Raw genomic sequence first — 14022 nt, 5'->3', positions numbered from 1 at the left:
AAGTAATCCACATACCAGCCAGCACAATGCCTTCACGAGGAAAATTCAACTGGTAAGTTAATGACATGAAAAAATGACATATCTGGTGAGATGTGACGTGGAAAAAATTCCTTTCCTGTAATGATAATCCATGATGGACCATGTGAATCAATTTATGAAGTCACCTTGTGAGGGTAATGGGAGATAAGTCAAGAGAAATAGAAGGATTCCAATGAATGAACAATCAATTCCTAATTCCTCAAAATAAGTTAGCATGAGCCACATGACACTTGAGGGCCCTGACAAATGATCAGGATTGGAGCATTCATAAAGGTGAGAAATGGTTGGCAAATGGAATGGTGAGAGGAATATTTTCCCTTCCCTGTCTGCCAATGTCTTGGGAAGAAAAGACCTATTGAGGTAAAGCAGGACAAATGTGGATTTCACGTGAATTACAAATAACTCCAATTGATAACGTCCAAAGATCAACAACAACAACATATACAGTTTTAGTGAAAGGTGAAGCAAAGAACACAAATCTGAGGACTCATAAGGAGACGAGTCAATGCATGTAAAACAACTGTAAAATCATAATTTGGTAATTGAAAATGTTGTTTGGGCCAAAGAATATGAAGGGATTTCAGTTGACCTAATAGAACTGGGAATTCAAAGACTTTCATTTCTAATATTTAGAACACCTAAAAATAGTGGATAAGGATGCCTCACATAAAGCTAACAGAGATGAAGCAAAACCCTTCTCAAATACCCAAGTTAAAAAGAAATGGAATATGATAGATACTTCTCGTTTTAAATTCCTTTTAATACTTCACTGACAATAAAATTCAATTTCTGTTGAAAAATAGTCATGGTTGGCCTACAGAAAGATTTAGTTAAAAAGAGAAAAATATTTGAAGTAAAACCCTTATGTTAGACAAAGGACTGCACAACTTCTAAACATCAAGATTGAGTTTCTGAGCATCTGACTGAGGTTGTCTCAAAAGAGACTTCCAATAAGTCTTCCATTCCAGCAGTTGAAACCATGCTTCATCTTGCCAATAAGGTGCAAACAAGAAAACATGATAGGGAGTAGAACGAACCATAATCTGAACACAGTGTAATAGCGAAATCAGGGAAAAGGCATACAAATGTTAACCTATCCAGTCCTGACTAAATGCACCTGCTGTAAATGCTTGAGGATGACGTATGGGAGACCAAAACACCTGCAAATGAAATTCTGATGAGCCACAAAGGTATCGATCACTAGACTTGAACTGAGGGTAAATCCACTGAAAAACTTCATAACCTAGTATCCATTACATGGAAAGAATCTGGTTCAGTAGAGACGAGTAATCTGCAATTAAATTCATCACTCCTGGAACATAAAGATTGATACTATGGGAATAAGCCCAGTAGAAGAAAATCTAAGGTCTCAAGAATGATGGCCTATTTGATGAAAAATCTGAGATACAACTGTGGAATTGTCAGACTGTATCATGACAATTTTTCTCCTCAAGAGAGACAGACTTTGAACTATTACCAAAACACTGATATGGAGGGTATACTTATCCTCTGTCCAAGTACCCTGGAACTCTTGACCTTGAAGATAAGCTTCCCTTCCCTAAAGATAAGAAACTCCAAACAGGTGGATGTCATGAACCTGTTCATTACACTCCAATATTAGTGTTGCTCCTGAGTAATGAGACAGGGCAATTCAAAGAAGTGATGGATGCCCAAAAGAGAGAAAAAGATACATGCAGTAAGAGTAGGAGCCAGAATTAAAAGCTTGGCAGCTTTTTCCTTGGGTTGAAACCTGAGAGGAGTTGTCTGAGATTACTTTAGGTAAGAATTGAAAAAATACCCAAATGAATGAGATGTTGAGTTGGTGAAAAATAAATTTCTCAAATCTGATAAGAAAGCCTACTTATGTTGCTTCTGAAAGGAAAATCTGAAAATATTGTTCTGCTAATTGACATAATGGGACCTCTTGTTCATATAATGATATGTGCACAGGCTCAAGAAATGCAGATGATGAAAAAAACTTACACAACTCTGTAGAAGAGATAAGGTGTTGGTACAAGACCAAAAAGAAGAACCCAGAACTGTAGCACCTACCCCTTGTATACAAAACTGGTAAACTTCCTGAGAAAATCCTGATACAAGAATATGGAGATAAGTGTTGATAATATCAAACTCAGTCATCTAGAGCCCTAGTGCAAAGTGTCATCACAGGTTAAGAAAATATTCTATTGTAAAGCAAGAAGGATTTAAAAATTGGTTGAGTCGAGACAGATTGATGAATGGACACCAATCTCTTGTCTTATTGAGTACTATAAATAAACAGGAATAAAATCCCAGAAGAATGGAATCAACCTTCTCTACTGCCTTTTTGACTAAACAGGCAACAGGTTAAGTAGATAATGGTGGAGATAATGTAAAGTAAATGGCCTACCCTGAAGCCAAAACATGGAGTACCCATGGGTCCCTGGTGAAAGAACTCAAGATGTTTAGGAAGTGATGTAGTCATACTTCTGCTGCTCCCCAGTCCCCAGGATAGTCACCAACATCACTGTTGTCTCTCTGCCCAAGCTGAAGATCCTCTAGAATATGGGAACCAATAGACCTTAAAACCAAAGGAGGGGGTTGGGAAACACAATGAACCAATGATCCCAAATGATAATAAAAAGAATGTAAATGGATGTTATCAATTTGAGATTCTAACATCTTTGGAACTCCAGCAAGTAACAAGGGATAGAGAAGAGAAGCTTCCCATAACTCCTTGAGAGTAGAAGATAGTAACAACTACTTTCTAACAAAGCACCTCCACCCAACAAATCCTAACAACAAACTAGCCAGGAAATCAAGGAAAGAATGGAAGAAGACAATCTCACTGTGGTAGATGCCAGCAAAATCCCTAACTCATCCTGAAATTGCTGAGAAGAACACTGATAAGCTTCAGACAAAAGTTGGATTGATTGAAGCTAAATCATTGAGGATAATCATGAGAGTAAAACAAATAGGAGAAAACTGTAATCTGTTTAAAGTGATCACAGGTTCCAAAAGGGGGTCCATTTACTGAGAACTTAAATAGGCTTCCTCTTAGCAGTGATAAGCTAAAATGTGCTAGCAAGGCATACATATCCTGTTACATGACTGAGCAGTAAATCTCCCACCATAAACAGTAACATCAGGAGGAGGAGGATAAACCAAATAGTTTTACCATCCTTTCTGCTAGCAAGGAAAAAGTCAAAGGAAATAGAAGAGATCCCTAAAACCTCACAAATCCAAGTAACCAACTGAAGAAAAGTGGCTGGAGGTAGCTGATCAAAATGATCCTCCACTGATGCTGACTTACTAAAAGAAGGTGGAAAAAGTGATTTTAAATTCTCACATTCTGAAAAGTTACTAGACTGCTTCTATAATTTCTGTACATTTACTTGAAAAGATTTCTAGACTGCTTTCTATGATTTATGAAATGTTTTACCTGGAAGGCTTCTGGACTGTCTTTTATGGTTTCTGTATGGCATAATTTGAAATGTTTTAAGACTACCTTTTTATAATATCTCAACAGTGTTTCTTGAAAAGATTCTAGATTACCTGGAAAAATGATGGATCTGCTCAAATTGTGAATAAAATTTCATAAAAGTTGAAAAGAAATATAATTGCATTGCTTTTCATCTCAGAAATAGTCAATCATTGAAATTCATAAACAAATAACAAATCACCTAAACTTGTAAATTGTAAAGCAGGAATTTACCTGTATCTCTGAAGATCTGTTCAGAATGACATAGGTGGCTGGTTTGTTTTTGGAAGTAGATGAGACACACGTTTCTTTCTTTGGTCCTTTCATTTGTTTGCCTTCCAACAATTCTTGTGATGACTGAACAGTTTTGCTAAGTTCATTGCTTTTGCTCTGTTTATACAAATTGTCAGTCAAGACAGGTGTAATATTTTCAATAAGGGATTCATTTTTTAACTGATCTTGTTTTCTTTTAATATTACCTTTATTTATAATATCTTCCACATCTGATCCTTCACCACTGCTGCTACTGATATCAAGTCCTACCACATTAGCATCTTCCATCCTTTCTCTTTTCTGTTTTTCTATAAAGGGTTTGCTTCCCTTGATGCTATTCATCTCAATATCATTTTGGAATTTTACATCATTTTCTGATTCACTAAAAGTTCTACAATGTAAAAATAGTCATAAGTTAATTTTTCATTTTTAAAAAATGAAAACATTATAAAAACAATTTTGATATAATATCCTACAATCACATAAAAAAGGGAAAATTTCGAAAAGAATTCTATACAAAGCAATCTCTTTCAGAAGTATAAAAAAGCATTACAACCCAAGAGAAACAGAAAAATCTCAAAGTATGTCTTGTTGTCTATTTAATTATAATATTAATTTGTACAAATTTACATTTATATAAACATTTATAGATGGATAAAGAAATGCAACTCTTCAAATTATTAAGAATATGAACTCCTTACCCTCTTCAAATGTGCAAGCACACTAAATGCATACAAAATAACATTATTTTAAATAAATAAAACATACAAGAAACTTGGATTAAAGAAGAAGCTTTTTTTCCCAATAACTTTCTAAAATATTAATAAAATAAAACATAATGAATGTATGTCTTCCTGTGGACCTCTAATCAAGATCTCTGCATCACATTACCATTAATTATTAGATTTAAGCAGGGTATTACAGTTTTATCTTAAAACTTTTAAGTCATATGACTTTCATAAAAATGTTTTGAAACTTAAGATTTGAGGAATATAAACCATGTCACAGCATCACAGAATAAGTGTTCATACTTATGTCCAGAAAGCCCTTATTTTGGACCATAAAATTAACAGTATATATCAAATACGTGGTTGTTATGGTTAACCTAATCTATATTTCACTACAGCATTCACAGTTTCATATACCTCTTTAACCCCTTTGTTTGCATAAAAACTGTTGATTCCATTAGAGCTAATTCTTCTGGAGTTGCTTGAACTTTTTGTAATTCTTCAAGAAGCTGAGATCTCTATAAGACATATATTTGAAATTATGTAAAAAAAAAAGGTACTTATCTCACATCTACATAAATAACATGAAATTCATCACCAAGCAACAGAGTTAGAAAACTAGATAATTATAATATACATCAGCTGGACTTTAGGAAATGAGACCCATAATTAGAGAAATTCAAAATGTTTCAATGTTCATTCTTATCTTATTTTTTTTAAAAATTACCAAAATCATTTGAAGTATTTTCAAAGAATATCTCTGAAGAAGGGAAATATCTCAGCAGTTAGTATTAGAATATTATTTTGAGTTTAAATCTTAAAATATTTTTACAGAGTCAAGTTATATAAGTGTTGTGTGAAAACAAATCCCTGAAGACAACTTGAAAGCTTGCCTTCTACTGTAAGGCAGGTTTAAAGTTAAAAGGCTACTTCATTTTAGTAAAATGTAACTTCTAACTAGGCTAACATTTAAAGAGGATGTAATTTAAACACACTGAAGTAAACTGCTTTTAACAAGATAAACCAAATACTTTTGCCTTTAAGATCTATTTCATAGTTAATTATAATAAGATACTCTTTAAAGTTCAACTTACATTTGACTTCTTTTTCTTTGCTTCTAAAACTTTCTCAAGTTTCTTTTGCTGCTTTTTTGATAATGGTCTTTTGTAAGGCTTCTCTGTCACTATGATTTTATTAATTTTTCTTTTTTTACTGGGTAAGACTAAAACATTGCAGCTATCACAACCCTTTGTTTGAATATCTAGGTCAAGTTGTATCTAAAATATGATGAGTTATTTTTTTGTTAGATACAAACATAATGAAACATAACAAGATACATCTGAAAAACTGTTTAACCCTAAAATTACTGGTGGCCTTTAAAACAATTCTTTTTTTCTCAAATATTTGTGTCAGGTCACCTGAGGGGTAAAAACTGTTGAGTATAGAATAAGTTACATAAAATAATACATACAATATTAGTCATGAATAAATTAAAGAAACTAATTACCACAAGACTTCCCTTAGTGTGTTATATAGTAAATGAGATTTCAACCAGTTTTTATTTAAACAGTTGTTTACATTGTTGTAACGTGCAAAAGCATAAAAATTACCAAATATGATACATAAGGTGTACCTAACCAATAGTGAACAGTACAAAAAGATGTTGGTAATTTGAGAGATAATGTGTTATTCATACAAAGATCAGCTGCCATCACTTATACTTCATCTTTATATAAAGAAATATATATATATATATAAAAGAACACATTTTATTTCAATAATTTGGATGTACACGTAACATTAAAAGAATCAAATCAGGTTTGTGACACTTACTTATATACCTATTAAGTTAAAGTAGTTCATGTACATAATGAGAATCCTTAATTTTCTAAGCAATAAATGGATAAATTAAGTTCTATTTTTCTAATGGGTAAGTCTGGGGGAACACTTTTAAAGGATGTTCCTTGTTGTCTGTATTATTTTGTATCAGCCACTGGTGGTGAGCTTTTGTGTCTAATCATGTCTAAGCAAAATGACCACCATACATCACAAACTTGGTAATAGGTGTGACAACTGCCTCTTAGTCCACACCAACTTTTCAAAGTTGGAAATAGAAATTTTGAATGAAAGAGCTGAATTAAGGAGAAAATCTTCTGAAACATAGAAAAGGTTTTATTGGGGGGAGGAAAAAATTTTTGCCCTAGGGACCTTTAAGACTTAGTTATGTTACTACCATACAATACATTTATAATGGTATTCTTACTGACTCACTGTTCAGATTGAGAACAGAATAGAAATACGTTTTTTAAGTAATGTGAACAAACTATTTATCTTTGCTATTTTTTTAAGTTTTTCTTCCAAAGTAAGTGCCATGAATTCATCATTTAGAAGCAGAGATAATTAAATACATTTGATAGTCCTTTGGTGAAAAAAATTTGCAAAGTTAATCAAATCAGGTGCTTAAAACTGCTATACATAGCTAAAGATATTAAACATTTTTTAAAACTAAAAATGTATTTCTAATAATACTTATCTCTGCTGACAATTTTATAGTTATTGCTTGATCACCAGAGTTTCATCTTTACCCATCTAAGCATTGGTCTAATTTTCCTCTTATTTACTCCAGTAATGTATACCACATTCAACTGCCCTGGGCAACATGTGTCATGATACTCTATACCTGTGGTCATGCATCCTCTATCCTGGTACTGTATGCAAGAACTCCATTTCAGATAATTTTATCACTTTTTCAAGACTTGTACTATCTCAGTCTATAACTCCAGATCTTAGCAGGGAGGAAGGTTGGAAAAGTGTCAGCAGAAATATATACTTTCAATTTAAGAAAATGTTAACTTCCAAAACATACATACCTCTGCTACCACTTATAGCTAGAATCTCACACTGAGAAGGTGGAGGTACTAGTGATGGCATTTTCCATACAGAAAGCATTTGCATAGGTCATGGGTGTACCAAGATAAGAGTGGTACATGAGTGAGAGAACCACACCATATCTAGAACACGTATGCTCTTCTCCCTAAACTTAATTCATGCATCAAGGGTGAAATTACAAATGAATAATCACTACTAGTGGCTATCTCTAACCAAATAGCCTAGATTCCACTACTCAGGGTTTGAATTAAGGAATCTTGGTCTCTATATCCCACCTTGGTGGCTATGGCAAATGTACTTCAACATTATATATAAATATACTTTTGACTGGATCCCAACGTGTAGCAAAAGAGTGATGCACTCAAAACCACTGGAATCCTAACAAGAAAGTAAGTAATACCAAAAGTAAACAAACATTTTCCTCAACCTGAAGAGGCCTGAAAAGCAACACCCCAGGCTTGGAAAGATGGGATTGTGTGTGTCTTACTTACTCAACCACAGGTACAGAAAATCAACTGGTCTGTAATTATGAACAATAATCTTCACTCTTTAACCAAGTGGTCAAGAAGCCTTACACCTGCCCTTGAAATTTTGGAGAGGACACTGAATAGCTGTGCTCAACCAAGGACTAAGAAATCACTCCACATTTGGAATTATGAGGACACAGTGGACATCCTTTTGTGAACAATATGCTGAACCATTATCGATAAGAAAGAACCACACACTCACCTCCACCAGACAGCTGAGCATCAAATACTATAGTCTTAATTGCCTACAAATTTAGTTATGAAAACTGTCACCTTGACTTTAGGATTCCAAGTCTCAATCTTAAACACTTTCATAAAGTCACCCAAAACAAAAACCATATTAAGAGAATTCAACATATCTCAATACAATAAACCTTCCAACTTGAAATCATCCCATCAGCTCTTCACTAAATATACACATATACATTTCAAACAATTTGTGAATGTATATATATGGGATTTCACAGCAATATATAATAATAATGTTAGATCTGACATTACAACATTTATATAAATGGTATAAATACCCTTTTGGGACAACTTTATTCCAAAGCAAATCACTTGAAATGTAGTTTATGTACATATTTTCTAAAATGTTCAGGAAAATTTTGAAGCTTTGGAAGTTCTACCGCATTTATAAGTGCCTTATCTTGTTAAATTAGAAATAGTAATATGCAGCTGTGTCACTGTTTAATATCTTGTATACAAAGCACTACATTTATTGGTAAAACTTGTAAATGTATTTACGAAATTAAATTACAATTTTTTTAAAATGGTTATACTGGTACGTACCCATTTGACAATTGTAAAATAAAAACTGAAGCTGTTTTAAAATTAAATTTACTAAATCTTAAATAAATACGGATGCTATATTTAAGAAATATGATACCTTTTATTAAACACAGGGCTTTAAGTATTCATCTCTTTAAAACAATAAACCCAGTTTTAGAGTTTAGGCCTAAATTTCAAATATATTTCACCTATAAAAGAATAATAGTCACTTGCAATGCAAGTCAAGCGTTAACAGTACCTGTTCATCTTTAGCATCATTTTTAGTCTCATCATTTTTCACAACTTGTTGTGCTTTCCAATTAAAACGTTTCCTTAACTTTCCCATGATAAAAAGACATTCAATACAATGATTATTATTAACAAAGAAATGTTTTCAAAACCACGACAGTCTCTCTCTTTTGCACTCACACGTGATAACTTCCTAAACAGAGTCCTCTATAGACGAAGTATATTATTATTATTATTATTATTATTATTATTATTATTATTATTATTATTATTATTATTATTATTATTATTATTATTATTATTATTATTATTATTATTATAAGGTATGGGTAACGACAACATATGAGTCTGGCATGATTAGGTGATTAGGGCGATCGAACTCGCAATGTATATGTCGCGTGTTCGAATCCAATCATCGGAAATATTCGTTCATCCAGTAGTAGGGTGTTATAATATTACATTCATTCAATCCTATTTTTCGTTGGTAAAAACAGGAGGTCAAAGGAAATACTTGGTAGGTATTTAGGTTAAATTATCATTTCGTTCTCCAAATGTGAACGAAAAATAACCAGTGGCGGTCAAAAACTATTGATTCTCTTCACCCCACACAAGGCAAGAATAAATAAGTCAACTGATCACGGAGATAATTAAGTGAATTGGAGTGGCTTATTAGTTACTTATCAAGAGCGATGGCCACTGATGACCTTGAAGTTGACTGATTTGTGTATCTGAGTGAGGAGCGTCAGGAAACAGCTGAGAAGCAGGCTGGCGAGCCGGAGAGAAAACGAAGAATGAAGGGAAAAGGTTCAGCACAACATTCACAAGCGTTCGAAGAATTACCTGGTGTGATTTCAGTCAAAGTGAAGGGAGCAGAGAGATGCAAACGCAGTACGCCGACATGGTTAAAACTCATGACACTGATTAACTGGACTTTAAACATATAAAATTTAGGAACTAATGTGACAGACCTCTTTTCAGGGCTGAGATCTATAGATCCTATGAAACGGAAATTTAGCTGTGGGGGATACGGGAGTACACTGAGAAAACCCACTTTCACGACCAGGGCGCCGAATAAAGTCCCTGACCGTGCCCGGAAGAAGAGCTGTGAGGAAAGAAAATACAAGGATTAATTACAAATACAATAGCATTTACAAAAACAAAGAAATGATCAAATGATGTTCATACACATATATTGCAACTAGGATGCTTTACAACTAAGAAGACGAATGATCTGAAGGACATGGCGGATCATCTGAGATGCGTGGGTCTGGTTTTAGCTTAGGCGAAGGAGGAGAGAGGAAGAAATTCTCGTTTCTAAACAGAGACTTTCTAAACTGGACATCTTTCATTGCTAACTTTCGGGATGCTCTCGTGAATCGTGTATCTTCAGGATACTGGGTTGCTTGATGAGTCATGGCTGTCTTTGTTTGAGAAACCGCGCCTGCTTTTTGTATATTGTCGGTCGAAGCAGAGGTTTCACAAGTTTTAGCCTCTTCCGTGGTGGTTTGTGTGCTCTGGGATATTTTGTTACCGAAATCCGTTTGGGTATACTTGTCTGATGATTGATTTTCCGTTTGCGGGGTGACTGTGGGCGAAGTGGATATTCCGCCAGGTTGTAGGACAGGTACAGGTTGCTTAGGAGTCCTTGGTTTCATTGGGTGGCGTCGGGGGCATTCGGCACTAAAATGAAATATGTGGCAGTAGCAGCCATTCCGTAGAATGGTATCGGCAGTATGTTTACTGGGTGTTACAATTTTCATGAAGTTTGTAGCTTGACGGGAGGATTTCGAATAAATCCGGTGCACGGCGTATATCACTGACTGGGTTTAATTTTCAACGGCGCTTTTAATTTCACACGGTTGAATGGAGTGGTGTACTCCTCTCAGGAAAACTGTAAACAGGCTAGTAGAGCTTTTGGTGGGTGCACATCTGATTTTAATAGGGGTAATTCATGGCTTGCAAAGGCAGGACAAGTCTTCAGACGTTGACGGCTGGAGAAGGATTCCCCCTCGGTGTAAGATTCGCGTTCTTGACGGGTCAAGGGAAGCGCCAGGCTTAGCCTGCGCAATAAACGTGACAACTTGAAGTAGCGACGATTACCGGCGGGATCGGCACAGCAGGACCAGGAAACGAAAGCGTCATTCTGGTATAGCAGGAAACCAGTGAGTCCTTGTCGGTAAGTCTGTCTCTAGAGTCAATAAAAGAGAACAATCAGACATTTTTGAACAGTATGAAACTGAAATGGAGATGTTTTTAAAAACCAGGTTCGTTAACAAAGTTTGGGGAATTTTTTTCAATAACTGCCTGACTCTCGTAATTCTTTATATATTTGTTTGCTTATATGGTATGCATGCATATTACTGGTTTCTATCGTTTAATTTTTTAACTTTACGTATATAATGTATATGTAGTTTAAACATAAAACATCGACCAAAGAAGTAGTTAAATTCCTTTCGGCTTACTTAGCTATTTTACTAGATCATTTGTCTAGGGCAGTGATTCCCAACCAATGAGTTTTAGCCCACAAATTGGCCGTAAGACATGCAGTTAAGGACTTCTACGAACTGGAATTACTGTGATTGCCCTAAATTAACCCATTATGAACTGTATATGTGGGCCTTTGATATTGTGCTAAAGAACTAAGTATGTATTCAAATGCAGAAAGTTAATAAATCCTGATCTATAGTACCAGGTGCACTTGATTATAGGAAAGAGAGTTTAGAGTAACAACAAGATACAGGAGAACATAAATGGACCTGTATTTTGCTATAAAAAGCAGAGGCATCGCTAGGCGCTGGAGTATTGGGCCTCTGTTCCAAATCCGTAATTGATGTTGTGAAGAACCAGAATAGAGAACTATGATCAATATCAATTTGAAAAGTCAAAAATTCTCGCGCCTACGGGCCCGAGCATCAAATTTTGTAATCATCTAACCACGCCTTTGCAGTCCAGTATAATTTCTAATGGATTGAAATTAAATGTAAATAAGTGAGATTAAATTATTTGTGAAAAGTAAAATTTATAAACAACTTGTCATAATAAATGTGAACTTGCTGTAACTCAATGTTTCATTTGGTTACGATAGAATATTTTGGATCATAGAGCTTAAAATGTCTGTAAAGTATCCAGTTTCCTGAATATTAGTCGAAAGTTTGATTTTTGCAACTCTAAACAAAAATTTTGACCGAGTTTCTAAAGTTAATCAGAGCCACACACAAGATGTTTGAAAGAGTGGTTCTAGCTAGTGAGATCAAAAGTCAACATATATTGTGCTAAGGATAGGCAGCATGCAAAGCATGCTAATTCTTCGGGAGTCTGAGGACATACCCAACAGTAAATATGCAAAACAATTTTTCATGCAAAATAGCTTAGATAAATGCATTGCTCTTTTCAGGAAATCCACAAACACCCAATGAAAAGTCAACAAATCATCATTATGTTGTAACACTGAATTGAGATCTAGAATTAAGCATAACTATTTGTGTTTATTAAAGTGTAGTACTCGAAGAGTAGTTATTCTCTCACGTACGCAAGAGTGGTTCGGCCGAAATCTCCTATTTTTATGATGTAGAAAATTTTACTTATATAAATATAACCCAGCTGCTTAAGGTATTGAATTTTTTTGCGTAGTCTATATTCTTCTGGTGAAGTATTAGCATTTTTTTTGGGCTTGAAATAGTTACACATGATAGTTCCTGCTAACATTTTGTAAATGGAAGGTACAAGCCATTTTGCTACAGTCAAGTTTTGTAGTCCAAATTCTTTACAGTTGGTGCCTGTGTCTTGTTGGTGATACATTTCAACAATAAATAAATAGCAACACAGTTGAAAAATTAATTATTTTAGGTTCTCTACATAATGGTATTTTAAATGATTTATCAGGGGAACCTGTATCAGTACATTAGATAAAGTGAATATTGTCAAATGCATTTTAATATAAGAGATCATCATGAAACTGCCTTCATAACTGATAATGGACTTCGTCAATTTAACATGATGCCTTTTGATCTTAAAAATGCAATTGCCACATTCAAAAGATTCTTGAAGCTGATAATAGCCCACTATTTGTTTTACATTTGATGCATGAAACTTGTAAAGCTGTTGAAATTAAACTTATCTTTACCATACCACCCTCAGACTAACATTACTGAAAGAGTAAATAGAAATATTGGAAGAATGATATCAGCTTATGTTGAAAAAAATCATTAAATTTGAGATAATCATTTAATTTAATTTTTTCTAACTATTAAAACATCTCTTCATGAGGCTACATGTTTACACGTCAGCCAAACCTGATTTGGGATAAGAGATCTTTTTTCCTTGGGACTGACTGACAAAATACTCAAATCACTTCAACCTACAGATGAAGGAGCAACAGAATTACAAGATGTCGTACAGAAGGCAAGCTACAATTTTGTGAAGGCTCAGAAGCAGCAGTGGCAAGCCTACAACCATAAGACACACCATAAAACATTTAAATTATCCAGTTTACTATTTTCAAGGAATATACTTTAACTTTTGAAGTGAATAATTTTACTGCAAAATTTGCTCTGAGGTGGAATGGACCTTTCCAAATTACTCCATTAGTATATAAATTTAAAAGCCCGAAATCAGGTGCAGTTACAGGATAATCTCGTATTTCTTATATAAAGATATATATATGTCCAGTGATAATTCTCTGGACACTGTTTAAGGAGGTAGTTGCAGCAAAACGAAATTGTCAACTACAGAAGACTTGGAGGTCATTCCTCCACAAGGCAAATGACTGCTACCGGTGTTTTCTCTTCTCATCCTGCTGATGACTTATCTCTATCTCCTCCTCCTCCATCGCTGAAGTTCTTCAGATCTTTATTGAAATCTCTATAAGAATGCTTAAATCTCAAACTTATCATCACTTTATAGTGTAGTCCTATTTCTGTGCCACAACAAAGTTTGCTTGTGCTCAAGACCAGGTATAGCTATTAGACATATGGCATTATTTCAGTTTAAGTTTAATATAAGCATTATGATTTGGATAGTTTATATAGTGCAGATGTCATATTTACTTATTTTTAGAAGAGTTTATGTCAAATTTGTTTACGAATCG

General features: G+C 34.3%; 1 protein-coding gene across 1 annotated transcript in view; it reads right to left on the bottom strand.

The window, feature by feature from the left end:
* Positions 1-9138, bottom strand: part of kz (putative ATP-dependent RNA helicase kurz) — a 78517-nt gene extending 69379 nt beyond the window's left edge. The window contains 4 exon segments of the mRNA XM_076489486.1: positions 3734-4163; positions 4918-5018; positions 5595-5777; positions 8947-9138. Of these exon segments, the coding sequence (XP_076345601.1) occupies positions 3734-4163; positions 4918-5018; positions 5595-5777; positions 8947-9033 (801 nt within the window). The 5' untranslated portion in view covers positions 9034-9138.
* Positions 9139-14022: the final 4884 nt, after the last annotated feature.

This window comes from Tachypleus tridentatus, chromosome 2, assembly GCF_004210375.1.
Source record: "Tachypleus tridentatus isolate NWPU-2018 chromosome 2, ASM421037v1, whole genome shotgun sequence".
In the NCBI taxonomy this organism is placed as follows: domain Eukaryota; kingdom Metazoa; phylum Arthropoda; class Merostomata; order Xiphosura; family Limulidae; genus Tachypleus; species Tachypleus tridentatus.
This window is presented reverse-complemented; position numbering and strand designations above follow the sequence as displayed.